This window comes from Leptonychotes weddellii, chromosome 2 (genome assembly GCF_054177405.1).
Source record: "Leptonychotes weddellii isolate Sample4059 chromosome 2, ASM5417740v2, whole genome shotgun sequence".
Classification (NCBI taxonomy): Eukaryota; Metazoa; Chordata; class Mammalia; order Carnivora; family Phocidae; genus Leptonychotes; species Leptonychotes weddellii.
The window spans coordinates 88907687-88929625 of NC_138370.1; the positions used below are offsets into that span (position 1 = coordinate 88907687).

Here is a 21939-nt window from a genome sequence, read left to right on the forward strand (position 1 = left end):
AGACACCTGGGTCAGATTTACTTTTCTCATGACTTTCTTTAAAGGTAAGTAAGGTGACCAACTACAGTATGGTGTGACCTTGGTAGCTCTCTGTAGGACTTCCTGGACCCACCAATTTTCCTTTCATTTGGCCTTGCTGCTAAAAAAAAATTTTGATAGAGCCAAAATACCAAAAAAAAAAAACAACCAAACAAAAGCACCCTGGAAATAAACCTATTAAACTCTTTCTGGAGCAGAGCATCAACTGTTGTGGAGTCATAGGGGACAGGAGCTCTCAGGGAGAGGGACACATCATGGTTGGGGAAAAGGAAGAAGAAAAGGGATGTGGAGGTTTTCAAGTTAAATTTTACATGTCACAGTTTGCCTGGGAGTGCTTATTCTCTCCTTTTCTCTACCTCCATTTCTGGATTCGTATCATAAGGAAAATGCTAGGCAAGTCACATATCTATTATGAGCATATTTCGTGTGTGTGTGTGTGTGTTAGTTTATGCAATTTAATTTTTTTTAAGTTTTTATTTAAATTCCAGCTAGTTAACATACAGTGTTAGTTTCAGGTACATAATTTAGTGATTCAACATTTCTACAGAACACCCGGTGCTCATCACAAGTACACTCCTTTGTCCCCATCACTTATTTCACCCATCCCCCACTCCCCTCCCCTCTTATAACCATCAGTTTGTTCTCTACAGTTAGGAGTCTGTTTCTTGCTTTGCCTCTCTCTCTTTTTCTCTTTGTTTGTTTCTTAAATTCCACATATGAGTGAAATCATATGGTATTTGTCTCTGACTTACTTCACTTAGGATAATACTCTCTAGCTCCATCCATGTCATTGCAAACGGCAAGATTTCATTTTTTATGGCTGTACATGTATATTCCATTGCATGCATGCATACATCCACCCTACTACTTCTTTATCCATTTATCAGTCGATGGACATTTGGGCTGTTCCTATAATTTGGCTGTTGTTGATAATGCTGCTACAAACATTGCGGTGCACGTATCCCTTTGAATTAGTATTTTTGTATTCTTTGGCTAAATACCTAGTAGTGCAATGCTGGATCATAGGGTAGTTCTATTTTTAACTTTTTGAGGAACCTCCACACTTTTCCAGAGTGGGTGTACCAGTTTGCATTACCACCAATGGTGCAAGAGGGTTCCCCTTTTTCCACATCCTCACCAACATCTGTTGTTTCCTAGTTGTTGATTTTAGCCATTCTGACATGTGTGGGGTGATATCTCATTGTAGTTTTGATTTGTATTTCCCTGCTGATCAGTGATGTTGAGCATCTCTTCATGTGTCTATTGATCATCTGTATGACTTCTTTGGAGAAATGCTCATGTCTTCTGCTCATTTTTTAATTGGATTATTCATTTTTTCAGGTGGTAAGTTTTATAAATTCTTCATACATTTTGGATACCAACCCATTATCAGATATGTCATTTGCAAATATCTTCTCCCATTCTGTAGGCTGCCTTTTAGTTTTATTGACCGTTTCCTTTGCTGTACAGCTTTTTATTTAGATGAAGTCCCATTAGTTTTGCTTTTGTTTCCCTTGCCTCAGGAGACATATGTAGAAGGAAGTTGCTATGACTGATGTCAAAGAGGTTACTGCCTGTGTTTTCCTCTAGGATTTTTTTTTTTTTTAAAGATTTTATTTATTTATTTGAGAGAGAGAGACTGAGAGAGAGAGCACATGAGAGGGGGGAGGGTCAGAGGGAGAAGCAGACTCCCCGCTGAGCAGGGAGCCTGATGCGGGACTCGATCCAGGGACTCCAGGACCATGACCTGAGCCGAAGGCAGTCGCTTAACCAACTGAGCCACCCAGGCGCCCCTCCTCTAGGATTTTTATGCTTTCAAGTCTCTTATTTAGGTCTTTAACCCATTTTTAATTTTTGTATGGTGTAAGTGGTCCAGTTTCATTCTTCTGTATGTTGCTGTCCACTTCTCCCAACACCATTTGTTGAAGAGACTGTCTTTTTCCCATTGCATATTCTTTCCTGCTCTGTCAAAGATTAATTAACCATATAGTTGTGAGTTCCATTTCGAGTTTCTATCCTGTTGCAGTGATCTATGTCTATTTTTGTGCCAGTACCATATTGTTTTGACCACCACAGCTTTGTAAAATAACTTCAAGTATTATAACTTGAAGTCCAGAATTGTGATGTGTCCAGCTTTGCTTTTCTTTTTCAAAGTTGCTTTGGCTATTTGGGGTCTTTTGTGGTTCCATACAAATTTTAGGATTGTTTGTTCCAGCTCTGTGAAAAATGCTGGTGGTATTTTGATAGGGGTTGCATTAAATGTGTAGATTGCTTTGGGTAGTATGGACATTTTAACAATATTGTCTTTCCATGAGCATGGAATGTTCTTCCATTTCTGTCATCATCTTCAATTTCTTTCATGTGTGTTTTATAGTTTTCAGAGTACAGGTCTTTCATCTCTTTGCTTATGTTTATTCCTATATATTTTATGGTTTTGGGTGCAATTGTAAATGGGATTGATTTCTTGATTTCTCTTTCTGTTGCTTCATTATTGGTATATAGAAATACTACAGATTTCTGTACATTTTGTATCCTGTGACTTTACTGAATTTGTGTATCAGTTCAGGCAATTTTTGTGGTGGAGTCTTTTAGGTTTTCTACATAGAGCATCATGTTGTCTGCAAATAGTCAAAGTTTTCTTCTTCCTTACCAATTTGGATGCCTTTATTTCTTTTTGTTGTCTGATTGCTGTGGCTTGGACTTCCAGTACTATGTTAAATTAACAGTGATGAGAGTGGACATCCCTGTTATGTTCCTGACTATAAAAGTTCTTTTTTTTCCCCATTATGATGTTAGTTGTGGGTTTTTTATATATGGCTTTTCTTACATTGAGCTATGTTCCCTCTAAACCTATTTTGTTGAGGGTTTTTATCATTAATGGACGTTGTGCTTTGTTAAATGCTTTTTCTGCATCTGTTGAAAAGATCATAGGGTTCTTATCCTTTCTTTTATATTAATGTGGTGTAACATGTTGATTCATTTGTGAATACTGAATCACCCTCGCAAACCCAGGAATAAATCCCAGTTGACTGTGGTGAATGATTTTTTTTAAATGTATTGTTGGATTCAGTTTGCTAGTATTAAGTCCTACTGGTTGTAAGAACTCGCAGAATTTGGCCCTTCTAGTTTTCAAAGCCAAATGTTATAGGGATTTGTCTTCCCAGTGTGATAGTCTGTTTCTCTCCCTTCTCTTCACCTGCAAGTCCCTCCCTTCTACAGACAGCCTGTGATCTGTTTAGCTCCCCACCATGTCTGCCCTTCCTACCCTCTTTGAGGTGGCCTCTTCTCTACCTTTAGTTGTGGAGTTTGTTCTGCCAGTCTTCAGGCAGTTTTCTGGATTATTTACATTGATGTGAGTGTTATTTAATTGGATCCATGAAACGAGGTGAGCATAGGGTCCTCCTACTCCACTATCTTTCCCTATTATCTTTTTTGCCCATTTTTAATCAATTTGTCTTTCTTTATTGAGTCGTAAGAGTCTTTATATACTCTGGATATAGCCTTTATTAGATATATGCTAGACAAATATTCTGTCCCTGTCTATGGCTTGCCTTTTTATTCTCCTAACAGTATCTTATTGAAGAGCAAAAGTTCTGATGAAATCCAATTTATCGATTATTTTTATGGTCCATGTTTATTGACTGTTATCCAATAACTCTCTCTACACTGAAACAGAAGTTGTAACATTCTTGTCTGATACTTCCATCTCTGCCATTTTGGGTCTTTTTTTTTTTTTAATGATTTAATATTAGAGCTGGCCTGGACATGACCTTGGACGTCACCTGATTATTACCCAGAACCCTTTTTTGAGGGTAGGAATGGTGAAGTTGATGAAGTTCCTGAGAGAATAGAAGGTGTACTTCATTTCTCTACCTTGCTTCCTCACCCCCATATCATGTGATTGGAAGAAATGGAGTGGTGGAATGGGTCTGTTTCTATTAATACGGGTATGGGTCATTTTCCTACTTCTCCACATATTTTGTAATTTTTTATTGAATACTATCTTGAAATGCCATATTGAAATTTAATTGAAATTTATATTTTTGGGTGAATTTTGTTGTGTTCTTTTAAAAAGTACTGGACTTCATTCTGGCATTTGTTAAGTTATGTAGGATCATCTTGGTCCTTTGAAGACTTCATTTTAGGCTTTTTATGCCAGGTCCAGAGCAGTATTCAGGCTAGGTATAATTTAGCCCCATTATTAAGGTGGTACTTTTCTGAGGATTCTATTTGTTGCTCTATGCATTACAACATCTTTCCACTCTTGCTGGTGTGGATGCAAACTATTCCTAGCCCTGTATGAATTTTGAAAATCGTCTGACCTTCTGTTTTCCATTAATTCTTTCCCCCACCTTGTGCAGGTTTGCTCCACACATGTCAGATCACTATTCAGCCAAAAATTAAAGGGGACCCATCTACCAATCTCCAGAACTTTCCCTCTGTGCAGTATTCTTTCTGGTAATCTGTCCAGTGAATTTTAGCCATCTTGGCTTCCTGAACTCCAATCTCAGTTTCCTCAACTCAATGAGATGTCTAGGCTTTGTTTGAGTTCCACCTCCCTGCAGTGTAAAAACTATCTGTAGGCAGTAAATGGGAATAATAATAGGGCTCATCTTGTTTGTTTCCTTTTTTCTGTTCAACTGCCTGCTATCCAATGTCTAAAAAAGTTGTTTCATCTATTTGGTTTTCTAATTTTTAATATTGGGAGGGGCTATTTCCATAGCAGTTCATCCTTCATAGAAACAATTAGAAATCCACTAAATACTGAATATTTGAACTTCTCCTGACTTAGTAATTCATAATGCTGATAAATGGCCCTTTCTTCTACATTAAAATGAAAGCAAATGGAATTGTACATCATTTGCTTATAACAGTGAAATAATTTGTACTTTAAATCCATTAACTGCTTAATAATAGGATTCTCAAAGCCAATAGGTCCAGGCATAGTACTGACAAGATCAACAGTTTTCAAATGTGGAAAAATCTGAATCTCCTATAGAACTTTAAAAAAAAAAAATCAGGTATTGGCCTCTACACCTCTGAATTGAGAATTTAAGAGTGCAGGCAGGTACTGGTTTTTTCAAAAGTTCCAAGGGTGATTCTCATACATACTCCTTACTACAAACTATTATTCACTAGTTTTCTAGATATTATAATGTTTGAATAAGTTATTTACCAAAAGATATAATAAGCATATCTAATTCTGAATACCATACACAAAGTTTGAAAAGGCAGTCATAATAATTTAAAAAACAAGCAGATTTTCATCACTAATTATACAAAGCAATTGTGAATCATTCACAAAGAAATACACAGAGCAACTATGTATCAGACAAAATGTATCAGACATATGAATCAATGACAGTTACATATTTGCATTCCAACATTTATTAGTCACCTTTTTTATTATTCTGGAAATGGACTGGCTTAAAAGTTGGCTTTAAAATAAACCAGGTTTCAAAAATTAAAAGGAAGTATGAACTTAACAATACTATTATCATTAAGGTTATTATTTTATATAAGAAATGTTTACATACAATCATTTTTTACATATTATGTAATACACATTTTATATATTATTTCATTTATTCCTAAAAAGTAAAAGTCACAATAATTATCCCAGTGAAAGTGTCACTTACCTCTTTCACATTTGCATCATCAAAAAATACCCATTTGGAACTCTTGGTATGAAAAGCAAAGGCACAATAATGTCGGCTGGTGTAGCAGATCATACCAACTAGGTGAAGTTCACTATTTTTGGCATTTTCATCAGTAACTCTATAAAAAAGCTGTTTAAAAAATAACAATGTATATTTAATACTGTATCTTTTTAAAAATGAGGAACAATAATTTCGTGAGTTATGTATTTGACTATCTATGAAAAAATTTCTTATGCAAGCTTCCCTAATTCAATATTATATTAGTACAGAAGGTATCACTGAGATTGTACTGAATAGAATTACTCTTAACTATTACTTAATATTAACTATAACTATTACTCTTCCTCCAATAAAATGAACTCACTACAATTTAGTTCAGTAACCCAGTATCTTGACACTTTATATACATAAACTGGAAATGTGGGATAAATTACACAATTCCTAATAATTTTTGATTGAATCACATATTTGAACATACATGAAACATATTATCTAAAAGTTAATTATCTAAAAGTTTAATTGTAATATAAACCAATTCAAAATATATTAAAATGTTAATAAGCATATTAAGAGATCAGTGCTGTAGATGATTTCTGAATCTTAAACCTTTCTAGGTTAATATTTATACTTGTCATTACCATACACACACACACACACACACACACACACACAAAGACACACATCACTATCATCATTCTAGAGTAATACAGAATTAGAGCATGAGACAGTTTATAATTGAAAGCTATTCCTAGTCTATGCAAGAAAGGCATTCCAGTTAGCCTGATTTGATGAACTTTATCAGCATTATATCTGAATGTTATTTTCTTAAGAAAAGTTAGTTCTGAAAAACAAGTGTATTATAAAACATGAATATGTTTTAAAAGCATTTAAAAACAAAAAGGAAGAGAATGAAAACAGCTGAGATACCCCAGGAAGATAAAGATGTGTTGCTAGATTCCGAACAACATCTTCAGTCAAGTCAGAATGCTCAGAATCCCATACTAAACCAATTGTAACAATCTCTGGGCAATTCATTAAAACACGGCGAATTTTTATTTTTTGGCCACAGTTACTCTAAAGAAAAACACAAAAGGCAAATTTTGAAATTACTGAAATAGATATACCATAGGTAATGCCTTATACAGTTTGTATTAAACAGTAACAATCTTTACATATACCAGAAAATTATTTGTTCAGCATACTAAAATTCACTTTTATCAAATTATTTGTCTAATTATTGATTAAAAGTAAGTTTATTTTAAATCGAAGTACTTTTCTTTGGTATTTTTTAAATCTGTTAAAACAAGAAGTCTATCTAAAAAATGAGAAATAGAACACTGAAGTCATTAATAATATTACATTAGAAAAGAATGGTACCATTTGTAATGTTTAAATGAAAATAAATAAACTTTCTCTTTAGTCAAACGATAGATTTCAGAACTTAAAAAAATTAATCAGGGGGCACCTGGGTGACTCAGTCACTTAAGCACCCGACACTTGATTTTAGCTCAGGTCATGATCTCAGGGTTGTGAGATCAAGTCTCACCTAGGGCTCCATGCTCAGCAGGGAGTCTGCTTAAGATTCTCTCTCTCCTCTCCCTCTGCCCCTCCCCTCCATCACTGCTTGCATGCTCGCTCGCTCTCTCTCTCAAAAAAAAAAAAAAAATTAATCAGCATACACTAACTTAAATCTTTCACAAAGAGTTTTTAAAGAAATAGTGCTCAAATAAATAGCTCACATGGTATAAAGAGTTGCCTAAAATAACACTGAAAAAAATAAATTCTTAAAATCAAGTCCATGTATAATTAGTATTTTCATGGTAATTTCTGAGTATCTATTTTCAAATTTACAAACATAGAAGCACACTAATATTCTCCAAATTATACTTACAGGACATTTCCTATAGTCATCAGTCGTATTTGCTGCTTGCAGCAATTCTGCAAACATATCAGGCTTAAAACGTTCATGCCTTTCCATCATTCTTTCTACCTCATTGCTACAAAAGAAAGCAGCAGTTTCAAATGTGTACTATGAACTTTAAGAAGATCTAACAAATTATGCATGAAAAATACCAAGTTATCAATATGAGTATGGTTGCTTTTTCTGTCTTAAAACAGGTTCTGTTTGAAAAATTAACCATAAAGTAAATTTCCATACAGAGAAAAATTATGAAATTTGGCAGGTGTATGATGAAAAAAATTAGGTCAAGAATAGAATAACACTAAATTTTACCATTGTTTGGAACTACATGAACGAGGTGATAAGATGATCCATCTGGAGGTAGTTCTAAGTCAAATGTTTCTATTATTACTTAACAAGTAGGGACTTGAGTTTCAACTTTGGCCTAACAAGAACAACAAATTATTGGAAAGACTTCCTCTCTGGCCTAAAGTTCTCAGAAACAAAGGTATCATTTTCAGCTAACAGAGGGGTCCTTTGCTGATTAATGCAGAAGTCAAAACCAAAACTATTTAGGCCAGGCTTGTGCCTTATGAGTGCTAACCATTTCATTAGAGCCTAGGCAGGATATCTGTGCCACTTTTTGTTTAGTCTACTTTAGAATCAAATTTTTATATATCAACGTATTATCTTTAAATAACTATTTAAACATTTCCAAAAAGAAATGTAATAAAAGCTCAAATATCCTTACTACTTTCCATTCTAGATGCTCTGGTTCTGCTTAGTGGTAATATTAACTATTCTAGAGCTGGATATATTTTACAGTTCCACGGTTTAATATACAGTATTCAATAACAACTAAAAGCACCTATTCTTCTAAAGCACTTCACAAGTATATGAGAAAGCACTAAATCTGATAAGCTCATTCAAATTGTACATTCAAAATAGTGTTTTTGTTAACATTAAAAGTGATGATTTATGTAAAGCCTGGAATTCTGTAATTGGTATCCAATACTTATTACCAATACAAAGAAGGTGATTATAGTTGACATTTAAACAACATGGGGTAAGGGGCGCCGACCCTCACACAATCCAAAATTAGCATATAACTTTTGACACCCCCCTCAAAGTTAACTACTCATAGCCTACTATTAACCAGAAGCCTTACCAATAATAGTCAGTCAATTAACACACACTTTGTGTTATATGTATCATATACTATATTCTTCCAAAAAACTGGAGAAAAGGAAATGTTATTAAGAAAATCATAAAGGGGGCATGTGGGTGGCTCAGTTGGTTGGGTGTGAGACTCTTGATCTCGGCACAGGTCTTGATCTCAGGGTTATGAGATCGAGCCCTGGGTTGGGCTCCACAAACAGCAGGGAGTCTGCCTGAGATTCTCTCTCTCCCTCTCTCTCTCTGCCCCTCCCTCTGCTTGCGTGTGCACGCTCTCTCTCTCTCAAATAAACAAATCTTAAAAAAAAAAAAATCTAAAGAAGAGACAATATATTTACAGTACTGTACATATATTTATTGAGAAAAATCTGCATCTAAGTGGACCTGTGCAGTTCAAACCTGTGTTATCTGAAGGATCAACCATAATTAGAGTTCAAAGTCTGGTTTCTTGCAATTGGTGGTGTGGACCAGGGACAGACTAATGGAGTTCCAACTCTTGTTACATAAGATACTGAATCAAAGCACTGTCATTTTATATAAGAGTTTCCGAGTAGGCTTAAAGTTTTACGGTTTTTAATGTGTGGCCTATCCTTGTTCAAACACCATCCTACTTTTCACACAAAGTAAAAAAAAAAAAATGAATCTATAACTGACTGAAGTTTAGGGAATGCTTCCCCAAACAATGCTCCCCAACTCTGTATATATTAAGACACTAAACACACCAAATAATCAAATTGCTATTGTTCAATAATCTTCAAGAAATATTGTGTCATATGCAAAATAGCCAGGAAGTTTAATAATATAATGAAACAGATAAGCACCTGAATTTCATTTTGCACAATGATAAAAATATTGGTAGCATTTAGTAACTAACTTTTGTACTAATGTATTGATTGATAATTATTGATCCATGTTTTGTTTTTTGTATCAAAATACCTGTAAATATTTATGATTTTATTCAATGTTTATCATATATCAAATATTTATATTTTCTAATACCTGTGAGGAAGTGTTTAAACTACTCTTATTATGTAAAGTCTAGGGATCATTTTGGATCCCTAACTCGCTAATGTTTAATGGGCAGGGAGGGAGGGGACAGGCAAGCATGGCAAATTTTTATTTCAGGTGAATGTGTTGAGGCCTTAAATGAAATAAATCTAACGGAGAATTAATTTCACCTTTTTCTTTCTTCTCTTCTTACCCTGGCTTCCATCACCATGAAGGGACATGGAGCTGACGGGAAACACTGTTACTACAAAGATAACACCTTAGGAAAAATGAAGAAATCACGTGCAGCTCCATTTACCATTGAACTTGTCATTTTAAGGTCTCCTTTAAAATTCCCAAAACTTGCTATAAATATAAAAAGATACAAATTTTGACTAATATTTGGAAATTTCATCAAGTGTATGGTTTCTGGCCAAATCAGGAACAGCCAGCTGAGACAGACATCACTTAGTACCTCTGATGGTTGCATATTTTCAGGTCTAAGACAGAGAACAGATACTCACATATGTTATGGTTTTATAAAATAAATGCTCAATGTGCTCAAATGCGTTATTAACATCTTCGGTAAACATGCTTTAGTAGGTTCTTACCATAGGGCTGTTGTAGAAATGTACCGCACAAATTCTGTAAAAGGTAGAGGATCTGATGATGCTCCACAGCTGCGACACACACACTACAGGTAAAAACATATGTTTAATTTATCAACCATAAAACATAAATATAATACATATGTTACATATATTTAAATATGTAATATATATGTATAAATGTATGCAAACAAACGTAATAATAACAAATGAAGAATAACTAATGAAGTGGTTAAGCCATCTCACCTGTTCATACAGAGTCATAGCAAACTTCTGGTGAGTGATACAAGACTTGGAGGTACACATGTCTGCATCTCTGCTTGGTACTATATGAAAATGAATCCTCTCCAATATATTTTCCTAATTTAAAAAATTAAAAGACAAACGAGTTGTGAATCTTACAGATGACACTATACAGTATAACTTTTTAACTTTACAAATTTTAAAAATCTTTTTAAGATTTGCCAATTTTAGGGCGCCTGGGTGGCTCAGTTGGTTAAGCGACTGCCTTCGGCTCAGGTCATGATCCTGGAGTCCCGGGATCGAGTCCCGCATCGGGCTCCCGGCTCGGCAGGGAGTCTGCTTCTCCCTCTGACCCTCTCCCCTCTCATGCTGTTTCTCTCTCTCTCGCTCTCAAATAAATAAATAAATAAAATCTTTAAAAAAAAAAGATTTTCCAATTTGAACAGTGCCATATATACTGTCAGCTTTCCAGCTTTCCTCTTTAATCAACCCTTCAAATGCTGTTCAATTATTCACCCTTTGTAGTATTAGCTTTTAAAAAAAAAATTTAATGAAAGAAACATTGTAATGTAACATATGATTTTAATAAATATTTTAAAAATCCTTTAAAAAATCAATTCATGGTGGCTAACATCTAGAATTTAATACTAGAAAACATGTTTCCTATATTTCCAGCATTCTCACATTAGGGAAAAGCAGTTAATCTTTCAAAAATCCTACTTGGAACATTTTTATAGTCTCTATAACTCACATTAAAATAGCAATGATAAAGGTTTACAATACCTACACTAACATCCTAATGCAAGGAATCTGCCCTGCAAACAAATTTCAAATTTGTAATACAGATCAATAAGGAGTATTTATTTCTTTAACAAATAAGACATCTTTTTAGCAAAGCTTATCCAATGGATTCTTTTAATTAGCTAACTTAACCCCTCTCCTCTGCCCTAGGAAGTTTAAAAGCATTCAATTATTTAAACCTAAATTTCTAGGTATTCTATGAATTATCCTATCTCGTATTAGTACATTTCATTTAAGTGAAAATAAACTACAAAGTTTGGTATTGTACAAAATATATTTATATTTTAAGTAATGGATCAATTAGGAACAGAAATATGAAAAGCATATTTTATGACTATGTGTGCTGTTTTTGACACATTTTGATCAACATGGAAAGTATGCTATGCAGTGCACTAGTCAAAGAGCTTTCCATCTGTCCAAGGAAACAGTAAAGATGCTCATTAAGGAAATAACAGGGGCACCTGAGTGGCTCAGTCAGGTAAGTGGCTGACTCTTGGTATCAACTCAGGTCGTGATCTCAGGGTCCTGGCATCAATCCCTGCATCAGGCTCCACACTCAGCGGGGAGTCTGCTTGTGGATCCTCTCTCTCCCCCTGCCTCAGCCTCTCCCCCCACTTGTGTGTGTGTGCATGCGCACACACGCGTGCAAGTGCACGTGCACGCGTTCTCTCTCTCAAATAAATCTTTAAAAAAATGATAATAACATATAAATGCCAAATAAATTCTATAGATAGTAAAATCTATAGAAATCCAGTGAATTTAGAAGACATACTTGAGGAATAGAACCACCTCATAGGAGGGAAAATTCCAGGAGGAAATAAAGAGGTAAACTGCAGTTTAACTGTAAACGGCCTTAAATGTCAGGAGAGAGTCCAGATTTGAATCACAAGAATATTTGAAGGGCAAAGATTAATCTGAAGAAAATTTTATTAATCTGTTGGCCATTAAAAAACACTATAAGGGGATAGGCTGAAAGGATACAAGTAAGGAGGCTTAAATAATGCTGAGAGTAGGGGCCTGAACTAGTAAGAAGTGGTTTCAGGAAAATAATGTGTCAAGGAAAACCTTAAAAGGTTTTCTGATGAAAAAATGTATAGAATTTGCTAAATAGATATAAGACTATGAAAAAAAAATGGCTACCTCTTTAAATATAGGTAACATCTAGAAGACTGACACATTCAATAATCAACACACATATATGTAAGGTTTAGTTACTACTCAAAGGAATGCTCTACTTATCAATATAGTGGTAACACAGAACATCAACCCCAGTCATGATTCTCAACCCAGAGTGAGAGGTGTATCAGAACTGCTGCCCACCCCCCTTGACTCAGGACCAGAGCATGGGGACCCCGCTAGATGGGATGGCAGGCGCAGGGGACCTTCCTAAAGGAAAGGATCAGAAACATTCACAAAGGAAACGAGCCATGTTCACTGAGAAACAACTGGCAGATTTAGAATTCTTGTTCAGCAAGAACCCATACCCCACTCCCAGCCTTCAGAAAGAAATGGCCTCGAAACTGGAGATACATCCCACCATACTGCAGGTTTGGTTCAAGAACCACAGAGCAAAAGTCAAGAAAGCCAAACAACAGCAATTAGCTGGGGTGGAAGTCAAGACTAGCTCTTCCAAGAGACACACGGATGCCGCTCCAGGAGCCCCCAGTGGTGCCTATCCTGCTTCCCTAGTTTATACAGATCACCCCATACCTTCCTTCCAACTCAGCATATGCTCCAATTTTAAGGCTCTCCCAGACCATTCTTTTGGCCACAAAGTAGTCCATTTCGGCTACTGCCGAGATCCTAACATCTACTCCCTATGTCCCATTACGGAATTCCAAATTCTTTCCACAAGCTTCACTGCTAATTCTTTGGGTTCTTCATCTCCACAAAGAACTTAGTGAGCAAAGCCAGACACAAAAGGTCACCTACTATAACGATTCGCAATGATTCCAGACGAGAGACAAGAGTCGGGATCTACGCAACATGGAGGCATTTCAGAAACGGGCTTTGTGAAAACAAAAGAAGACTCACAAGTGCCCGTGGGGTGGAACTGAGTGGCAAGAGTCGCTCAACAAACTACTGCAATGGGCATGTTTCATGTTGTAATTCGGATGGCAGGAACCTGCATGTATAAATTCATCTAAAGACACAGAACTGTAATATTGTATAACATACACCACAAAAAACAATCACATGACAGGACGGAAGCGTCAGCTAATGCTACGCAGTAACCATTTTGCAACATATAAATGTATCAAATCAACACATCATACACCTTACACTTGTATCTCAGTAAAGCTGGAGACAATTTTTAAATTATATCTCAATAAATATATACAATGAGACTACTGAAAAGAAAAAAAAAAGAACTGCTGCCCCTGATAGCTGCCCACCAAGAACCTCTTCTCTCCCAAAGAGAATCATTGCATGTAATGAGAAATGCTACTGCTGGGAATGTGTTGCACATATAAACCCTGTGGAGGCAGAACACTGACTTAAGTGACATAATTTATATTTAATAAATGTTTTCTCCAATAAATAAATTTTAAAATATTCCAGTACTCTAATACCCAATAAAAATGATAGCAGCACAATAACCAAAATCAAGTCATGAGACAGATGGACTTAAACTGAGCTCTGAAGGGCAGGTAAGGCATGGATCCAATGAGTAGTTATAATTCGTTTCCATTGCTAGAAATTCATGTTTCATTCGTCTCGAAATTCGTATCATTTAAGGAAAACAAGCTAGTATTCTGATTTAAGGATTATCAAAAATACTTACAAAGCACTCTGCAGCATCATCCATAAGGCCCAACTGAAATCGCTGCTCATCTTTGAAGCTCTCTGCTAGAGCATGCCTTATGTTATCCGAGGGAAGTGCTTTTTCTCGACTGTGTTGAAACAGTGCAAATATTGTCTGGGGATCAACAAGTACATCAGTAAGTTTAAAGCCAACGACTAAAGAAACATGTCAGTAATTTCATTATAAAAGAGTGAAACTCATAACACTATACCCAGAAACTAATAGTCTTTTGCTCCAAAATTCCATATAAAGATTATTTGTATCAGTAATGTATAGAAATGGTTGCCCCAGCCTCGAAATCAAACGTTAGTGTGCACAGAATTAAGTAAGTGCTCAGTTCCCATCTTCAGGGATTCTAATTGAGTATGCTGAAGTGAGGGCAATTTTTAAACTGTTCCCCAGCTAATTCTGATCCAAATTGTTTAAGGAAGAGTTCTGAGATAAATTGCTATAAATCTAAAAGTATACTATAGGAATTAAAATTGTGTTAACCAAAAATAAATATATAATCACACAAAAATTAGTAGGAACTCACTAGTCTTTTAAAAAAGTAGCTTGGGGCACACCTGGGTGGCTCAGCTGGTTTAGCTCAGGTCACGATCTCATGGTCCTGGGATCGAGCCTGGCATCAGGCTCCCTGCTCTGCAGGGAGTCAGCTTCTCCCTCTCCCACTGCCTCTCCCCTGGCTTCTCTCTCTCTCTCTCAAATAAATAAATAAAATCTTAAAAAAAGAAAAAGTAGCTTAAATGAACTTTTACAGTTTTTTTGTTTCTTCCTAAATAAACCTCAGAAAATGACAAACTCTGGTTTAAAAGTAAACAAAAATTAAATAACTTCAATGCAATGAAAATTTTCCACTATTTAAATTTGCCTTTAAAAACTGACACTGTACAATTTGCATGAACTCTGAAAAGATGATGACTTCTAATTTTTTTTTTTTAAAGATTTATTTATTTATTTGAGAGAGCGAGAATGAGAGAGAGTACATGAGACGGGGGAGGGTCAGAGGGAGAAGCAGACTCCCTGCTGAGCAGGGAGCCCGATGCGGACCTCGATCCCGGGACTCCAGGATCATGACCTGAGCCGAAGGCAGTTGCTTAACCAACTGAGCCACCCAGGCGCCCGATGACTTCTAATTTTTAAAGAAAATTTTTTTTCAAATTATCAGTTTTCCTCACTTAGAGCATTATTTCTATTTTTTTTTTTCAAGATTTTATTTATTTATTTGACAGAGAGACAGCGACAGAGGGAACACAAGCAGGGGGAGTGGGAGAAGGAGAAGCAGGCCTCCCATGGAGCAGGGAGCCCGATGTGAGGCTCGATCCCAGGACCCTGGGATCATGACCTGAGCTGAAGGCAGACGCTTAATGACTGACCCACCCAGGCGACCCTAGAGCATTATTTCTAACCTAAGCTGAAGAAATAGTGGCAACATTCAAGAACAAGTGATTATAGGTGTTAATCTGGTTTTCCATTTTCCTTATTGAATTTAAATAAGAAAAACTTTTTAATAAGTTCCAGTTTTATGACAATCATCTTAGGTGGGGGAAAGTGGGGGGAAAAAGAAAGTTTTCAGTGACAACCCACCAAATAAGGATTGGCCATATTAAACTCTTAATTAGCTCAAGGGGTATGTCATCTCAAAAACATTTTTTTTTTCAGATCAATATATGGTAGGCTAGGAAAATATTTCAAAAATCTGTTCCACTACTGCAAGAAAATCTAATTTATACAAGATAATGCTTAAGATATTAATCCTACACCTGAGTTTCAATCATTTGTTATCTGTTTTTTGACTGCTTAGTATATGTGAGGCATCTTCACTAGAAAATAAACAAAAACCCTGCCCTCATGGGGCACACATTCTAGTTATAGTCAGGAGAAAGCAAGTAAGTAATTATATAGTATATCAGAAGGTGGTAAACACAATAGAGAAAAACAAAGAAATAAAATACAAGACAGAAAAATAAAGTATTATAAATAGAAGTAGAGATACTGAGAGTAGAAAGGAGGTTAACTATTACCTCGGGTAGTCAGGGAAGGTCTTACTGATGTCCTCATTTGAGGATTGGCATAAAGGAAACAGGGTGTTAGCCACAAAAACATCTAGAAGAAAAGCACTCTAGACAAAAGGAATAACAATGAAAAGAGTCAGAGATGGAAACCAGCTCTGGAAATTGCAAGAGGTAGCCAGTCTGGCTAAAGTGCAGTACCTGAGACAGATAGGGAGAGAGAGAGTGAGAAAGAAGAGAGTGTTTTGGGTAGCCGGTGGGGAGGCAGGCAGGTGATTGTGTAAGGCTATGAAAGATTCAGGCTAGAAATCTTAACTATACTCATTTTACAATTGGACAAAATATCCAAAATTGACTGTGGCATAAATAAAATGTGATACTGTAATTTGATCTAAGTTCATTCTTTATCCCCTAACAATAACCCTATTTTGCCATGTTCTAAAAAAGAGAATATAAAATTGCCTTCTTTGGTGATTTATATTCAGGAATATAAATCAAAATAAAGCAGGAAAATGGCTCTTCATTCTCTTGCATGTATGTGTGTGTGTGTAAGAATATTCAAGAATGTGAAAGAATGAAATGTTTATCTCTGAAACATGTTAATAAAACCTTAAATTCTTGGGCAAATTTCAATGATATAAATGAGATGCTAACTCATTGCGACTCCCTGTTTCTGCCTTTGTCTCTCTTCTATTTATTCTCATCCAAGTAGCCAAAGAGATCTAGTCCAAACATTCCATCTAGTTAAAACAGATTATATCACTCTTCCACTCGAAACAATCCAGAGACTTCCTAAATCACTCAAGAGAAAAAGCCAAGGTCCTCACAAAGGCCTAGAAGGACCTACACAATATGGACTCCTGTTCCAGTTATTTATTGCTCCATAACAAACGACCGCAAAACTTATTTGCTAAAAATAACATTATGATTACAAATCATTAATTTGGTAAGGACAGCTCGACTCTGCTTCACTGGGAGTTATCTGGGACAGTTTGAATGCTGGGGCCTAGAACCATCTGAAGGTTGCTCACTTACATTGAGCAGTTGATGCTGGTTGTTGGTGCTGCCTGTCCGCTTAGACTTCTGCTTTAGCTGTGGCCAACTTGGCTTCCTCACCCTATGACGGCTCACTCCCAAGAATGACAGCCCAACAGACAGAGCCAGATAGAAATTTTATCACCTTTTCTAATCTAACCTAACCTCAGATGTCTGCAGTGTCATTTCTGCCATTCTATTTGGTGGGAATGAATCAAGGCCAGTCCATATTCAAAGAACTAGACTCCACCTTTTGATAGGAAGAGTGCAGAAGAGGGGCACGTGGGTGGCTCAGGTGGTTAGCTGTGTGGCTCTAGATTTCAGCTCAGGTCATGAGCTCAGGGCTGTGAGATCAAGCCCCGTGTTGGACTCCACCCGGGGCATGAGAGCCTGCCCAGGATTCTCTCTCTCCCTCTCTCTCTCTCTGCCCCTCCCCTGCTCATGCTCTCTTTCTAAAAAAAAAAAAAAACTTAAGAATTTGCAGGCATGTTTTATTTTATTTTTAAAGATTTTATCTATTTATTTAGAGAGAGAGGGTCACAGGAGTGGGGGGAGGGAGAGCAGAGAGAGAATCTCAAGCAGCTCCCTGCTGAGCATGGAGCCCAAGGTGAAGCTCCTTGATGTCATGACACTGAGATCATGACCCCAGCCAAAATCAAGAGTCTGACGCTTAACCAACTGAGTCACCCAGACACCCCTGCAGACATGTTTTAAAATCACCACAACTCACCTTACTTCTGAGCTCACCTCTTATCACTCTCCCCCTTGCTCACAAAGCTTCTGACACCCAGGTTTCCTTGAATCACTCACACTCACCTCAGGGCCTTTGCAGTTACTGTTTCCCTGCTTGCCTGGAAAGCTTCACTCTATCACCTTTTCCAGGTAATGGTTTAAACTTTCCCAGTGAGGCTTTCCTGACTATTCAACACTCTCTATTCCCTTTCCCTGATTTATCTTCCCCCTTTGTAGTTATTACCATCTAACATACTTTATATGTTGCTTACTTATTTTCTCCTCCCCTACAAGAATGTAAGCTCCATGAGAACAGAGGTTTTATCACCTTGTTCACTGCTGTATCATCAGTAACTACAGCAGTGCACAAAATCCAGTAGTAGTTCAAAATCCATTTCATAAAATGAATAAAGAATTTTTCCAAAATAATGAAAAATGTAATGTTCCTAATGTTTCTACACTATTTAGAATATTAATTTTAACTGTCCTTACATAAAAGTGGGAAAAAATCCATAAACTTGAATAAATCATACTTTAAGAATTCATCTCAAAGCTCTAAGTCACTTGACAATGAATTTCAACTTCAAGTAAACTGATCAAACAAACTATCAAAATTAAATTTTTGGCAAAACAATTAATAGTAATTTTTCAGTACTATTAAAAGGTTACCTTCAATGCACAAAATATGCAGGCATCTCCCTGACAAACATGTCCAGTTAGAACCCGCAAGCTTCTTCGGAATATATCCAATTGCCATAAGACCTAAAAAATTGTAAGAAAGAAACACTGAAGAAAGAAATACAGTAAAATTTTTCTCCCTATAATAAAAGACAGATTTGATTTAAATTGCAGAAGGCTAATAACTTCTTTTAATCTCTTGTGCACAATCAGACATATATAAGCACTGAAACTAACAGCAAGGATGAAACTGCTATATACGTGTAGTGAATATATAAAAGAGGGATTTAGAAGATATTCCTATTGATTCACATGTAAAAACTGACAGACAGAGTTAAGAAAAAACTAATTCCTCAGTTAAGGATTTTATATGAACAAGAAACATGGGACACTGAACGGAGGACTTGGCAGTGACATGAAAGAGGAAGTGATTATAATACTTGGAACAGACTGAACTTTAGGAAGGAAATATAATTGGAGTTGAAAGCCAGGGTGTATCAAATAAGGGTCAGTATGTAACAGCCAGAAAAAAAGGTGAGCTGATGAGGCCTGTGGCCTGGTATACTGAATGACAAAGCAGCCAGCTGTGTGGTAACAGGGGGACAGTACGGTAAAAAGCATCAGTTAGGAATAATACGAATATATTTGCTGCAATTATCCATTCATCATTTGCTACTAAAAGAAAAAAACAAAAAACACTACTTGTTTAAATAAAATCAGTCCATTATTTAAAATCATTCTAAAAAAATCTAAAAACTATAAAGTGGGGATAATTTTGCCTGCCTCATGGCATTCTTGTAAGGATTAAACAGTATGTATTAACATATAAAGTGCTTAGAGGAGCGCCCAGTACATAACTGGAATGCAATGAATGCCAGCTCCTATTTGTTGCTGTAATTACTATTACAACAAACAGATCTCCAAGTTTCCCTATATTGTTCAGTCATTTCCTCAAATACTGTAACTTAGAAAATCCATTCATGATCTCTCATTTCTCCCAATTAGAAACAAAGATTAAGAAAAATAAATGATTTTAATAAATATCCTATTATTTTCAATTACTTAATAACTGAAGGCCATTTCAGAATTTCCCTTTGACAGTTGCTTTTTCTTAAAGAAAATAGGATCCATTTAAGTATTACAAATAATGCAGTGTTTTTGCAAAGCACTTGAAAATGTCTAATAATTTTCTTGCATATCATACATATCTGATCACACCATAAAATACATGGCATTGGAATTCATTCATCTGTCAAGATGAAGAACAGGACAGCACAACCTTGGGAAGTAGCATAGCACTGTGCTTAGTAATAAATGTTTGAAGGCAGACTGCCTAGGTATTAATTCTGGATTTATTGCTTGCCAGCTCTTGGGTTGGCTTGAGCAAAATATTTTCTGAAACTCAATTTTCTCATCAGTAAAATGAAGATTAAAGCAGTACTTACCTCTTAGGATTGTTGTAAGAATTAGATCAGAGAGAACATATAGTGTTCAGGTAAGTACCAACATAAGTAAGAACACAATAAATGCTAGCTATTAAATAACTTTGCTTTTAACTTAGAAAATTTAAAACCACACCATATGTCATAACTACTTATAGTTATGTCGGATAAAATTCTAAAATATTCAGTCAAAAGCGAATACCCTCCATAATCTGTTTCTAAGGCCAGTGAAGTGACTCTTCAAATGTAACTGGAATGTTTTCTAGATGAGCAAAATGTTTAAGTTATACTGGATCCAAACTACAGAAAAAATATTTTATGCGACTTCTCTATACATTATTCAGTATAACAGTTTATCCCCTCTTTTAACAAATCCATATCAAAAGTTATTCTAATTGTTAATCCTTATCCTACTTCATTTTAAAATGTTGATTATAAACAACCAATAGGTAGACAAAGAAATCGAAGAAAAAAATTTAAGTATAATCTTGCCATTTGCACCAACAGGGATGGAACTAGAGGGCATAATGCTGAGTGAAATAAGTCAAAGGAAGACAAGTATCATATGATTTCATTCATATGTGGAATTTAGGAAACAAATGAACAAACAAGAAAAAAAAGAGCCAAACTAAAAAAAAAGACTCTTAAGTAGTCTGGGGGATGGGTTCGATAAAGGGGAAGAGTACACTTACCTTGATGAATACTGAGAAATGTACAGAACTGTTGAATCACTATATTATACACCTGAACCTAATATAACACTACATGTTATGCACTTGAATAATAAAAAGACAGGGGGAAAAAAGTGCTTAGAAATGTGAAGGGGGAGGGGAACCCTTGGGATAAATGAAAATGGAAATACAACTTTCCAAAATCTATAGGATGCAGCAAAAGCAGTTCTAAGAAGGAAGTTCATGGCAATACACGACTACTTCAAGAAATAAGAAAAGCCCAAATAAACAAACTAACTTTACATGTAAAGACTCTAGAAAAAGAAGAACAAAGCCCAAAGTTAGTAGAAGGAAGGAAATAATAAAGATGAAAGTAGAAATAAATGAGAGACTTAAAAAAAGAAAATTAGAAAAGAAGAGTGAAACTAAAAGCTGGTTTTTTGAAAAGGTAAAATCAATAAACCTCTCACCAGACTCATCAGGAAAAAAAGAGACAACCCAAATAAACAAAATCAGAAATGCAGAAGTTACAACTGACACCACAGAAATACAAAGGATATGAGACTACTACAAATAATAAGCCAACAAACTGAAAAACCTAGAAGAAATGGATAAATTCCTAGAAAAAAAACACAACTTCTAAGATCAAACCACGAAGAAATGGGAAATCTGAACAGAATGATTACAAGTAATGAAACTGAATCAGTAATTTAAATATTTCCCCCAAACAAAAGTCCAGGATCAGACAGTTTCACAGGTGAATTCTACTAATCATTTAAAGAGTTGGTAATCCAAAGATACAAATGTAGTGATCCGAAGGCGTATGTGCACCCCAATGTTTATAGCAGCAATGTCCACAATAGCCAAACTATGGAAAGAGCCAAGATGTCCATCAGCAGATGAATGGATAAAGAAGATGTGGTGTATATATATACAATGGAATATTATGCAGCCATCAAAAAAAAAAAAGAAATCTTGCCATTTGCAACAACATGGATGGAACTAGAGGGTATTATGCTAAGCGAAATAAGTCAATAGAGAAAGACAAGTATCATATGACCTCACTGATATGAGGAATTTGAGAAACAAGACAGAGGATCATAGAGGAAGGGAGGAAAAAATGAAACAAGATCAAACCAGAGAGGGAGA

At 35.7% G+C, this 21939-nt stretch overlaps 1 protein-coding gene and 1 pseudogene across 4 annotated transcripts in view; one reads left to right on the forward strand and one right to left on the reverse strand.

The window, feature by feature from the left end:
- USP53 (ubiquitin specific peptidase 53) overlaps positions 1-21939 on the reverse strand; it is a 76557-nt gene that overhangs the window by 32764 nt on the left and 21854 nt on the right. For all 4 annotated transcript variants that reach the window (XM_081812931.1, XM_081812928.1, XM_081812929.1 and 1 more), the window contains exons 3-9: positions 18669-18761; positions 14200-14334; positions 10617-10730; positions 10374-10456; positions 7591-7696; positions 6627-6773; positions 5679-5828 (exon numbers count right to left, since the gene is read on the reverse strand). In XM_081812931.1, the coding sequence (XP_081669057.1) occupies positions 5679-5828; positions 6627-6773; positions 7591-7696; positions 10374-10456; positions 10617-10730; positions 14200-14334; positions 18669-18761 (828 nt within the window). The remainder of the gene's footprint in view (positions 1-5678; positions 5829-6626; positions 6774-7590; positions 7697-10373; positions 10457-10616; positions 10731-14199; positions 14335-18668; positions 18762-21939) is intronic.
- LOC115940031 (divergent paired-related homeobox pseudogene) lies at positions 12779-13400 on the forward strand (annotated as a pseudogene).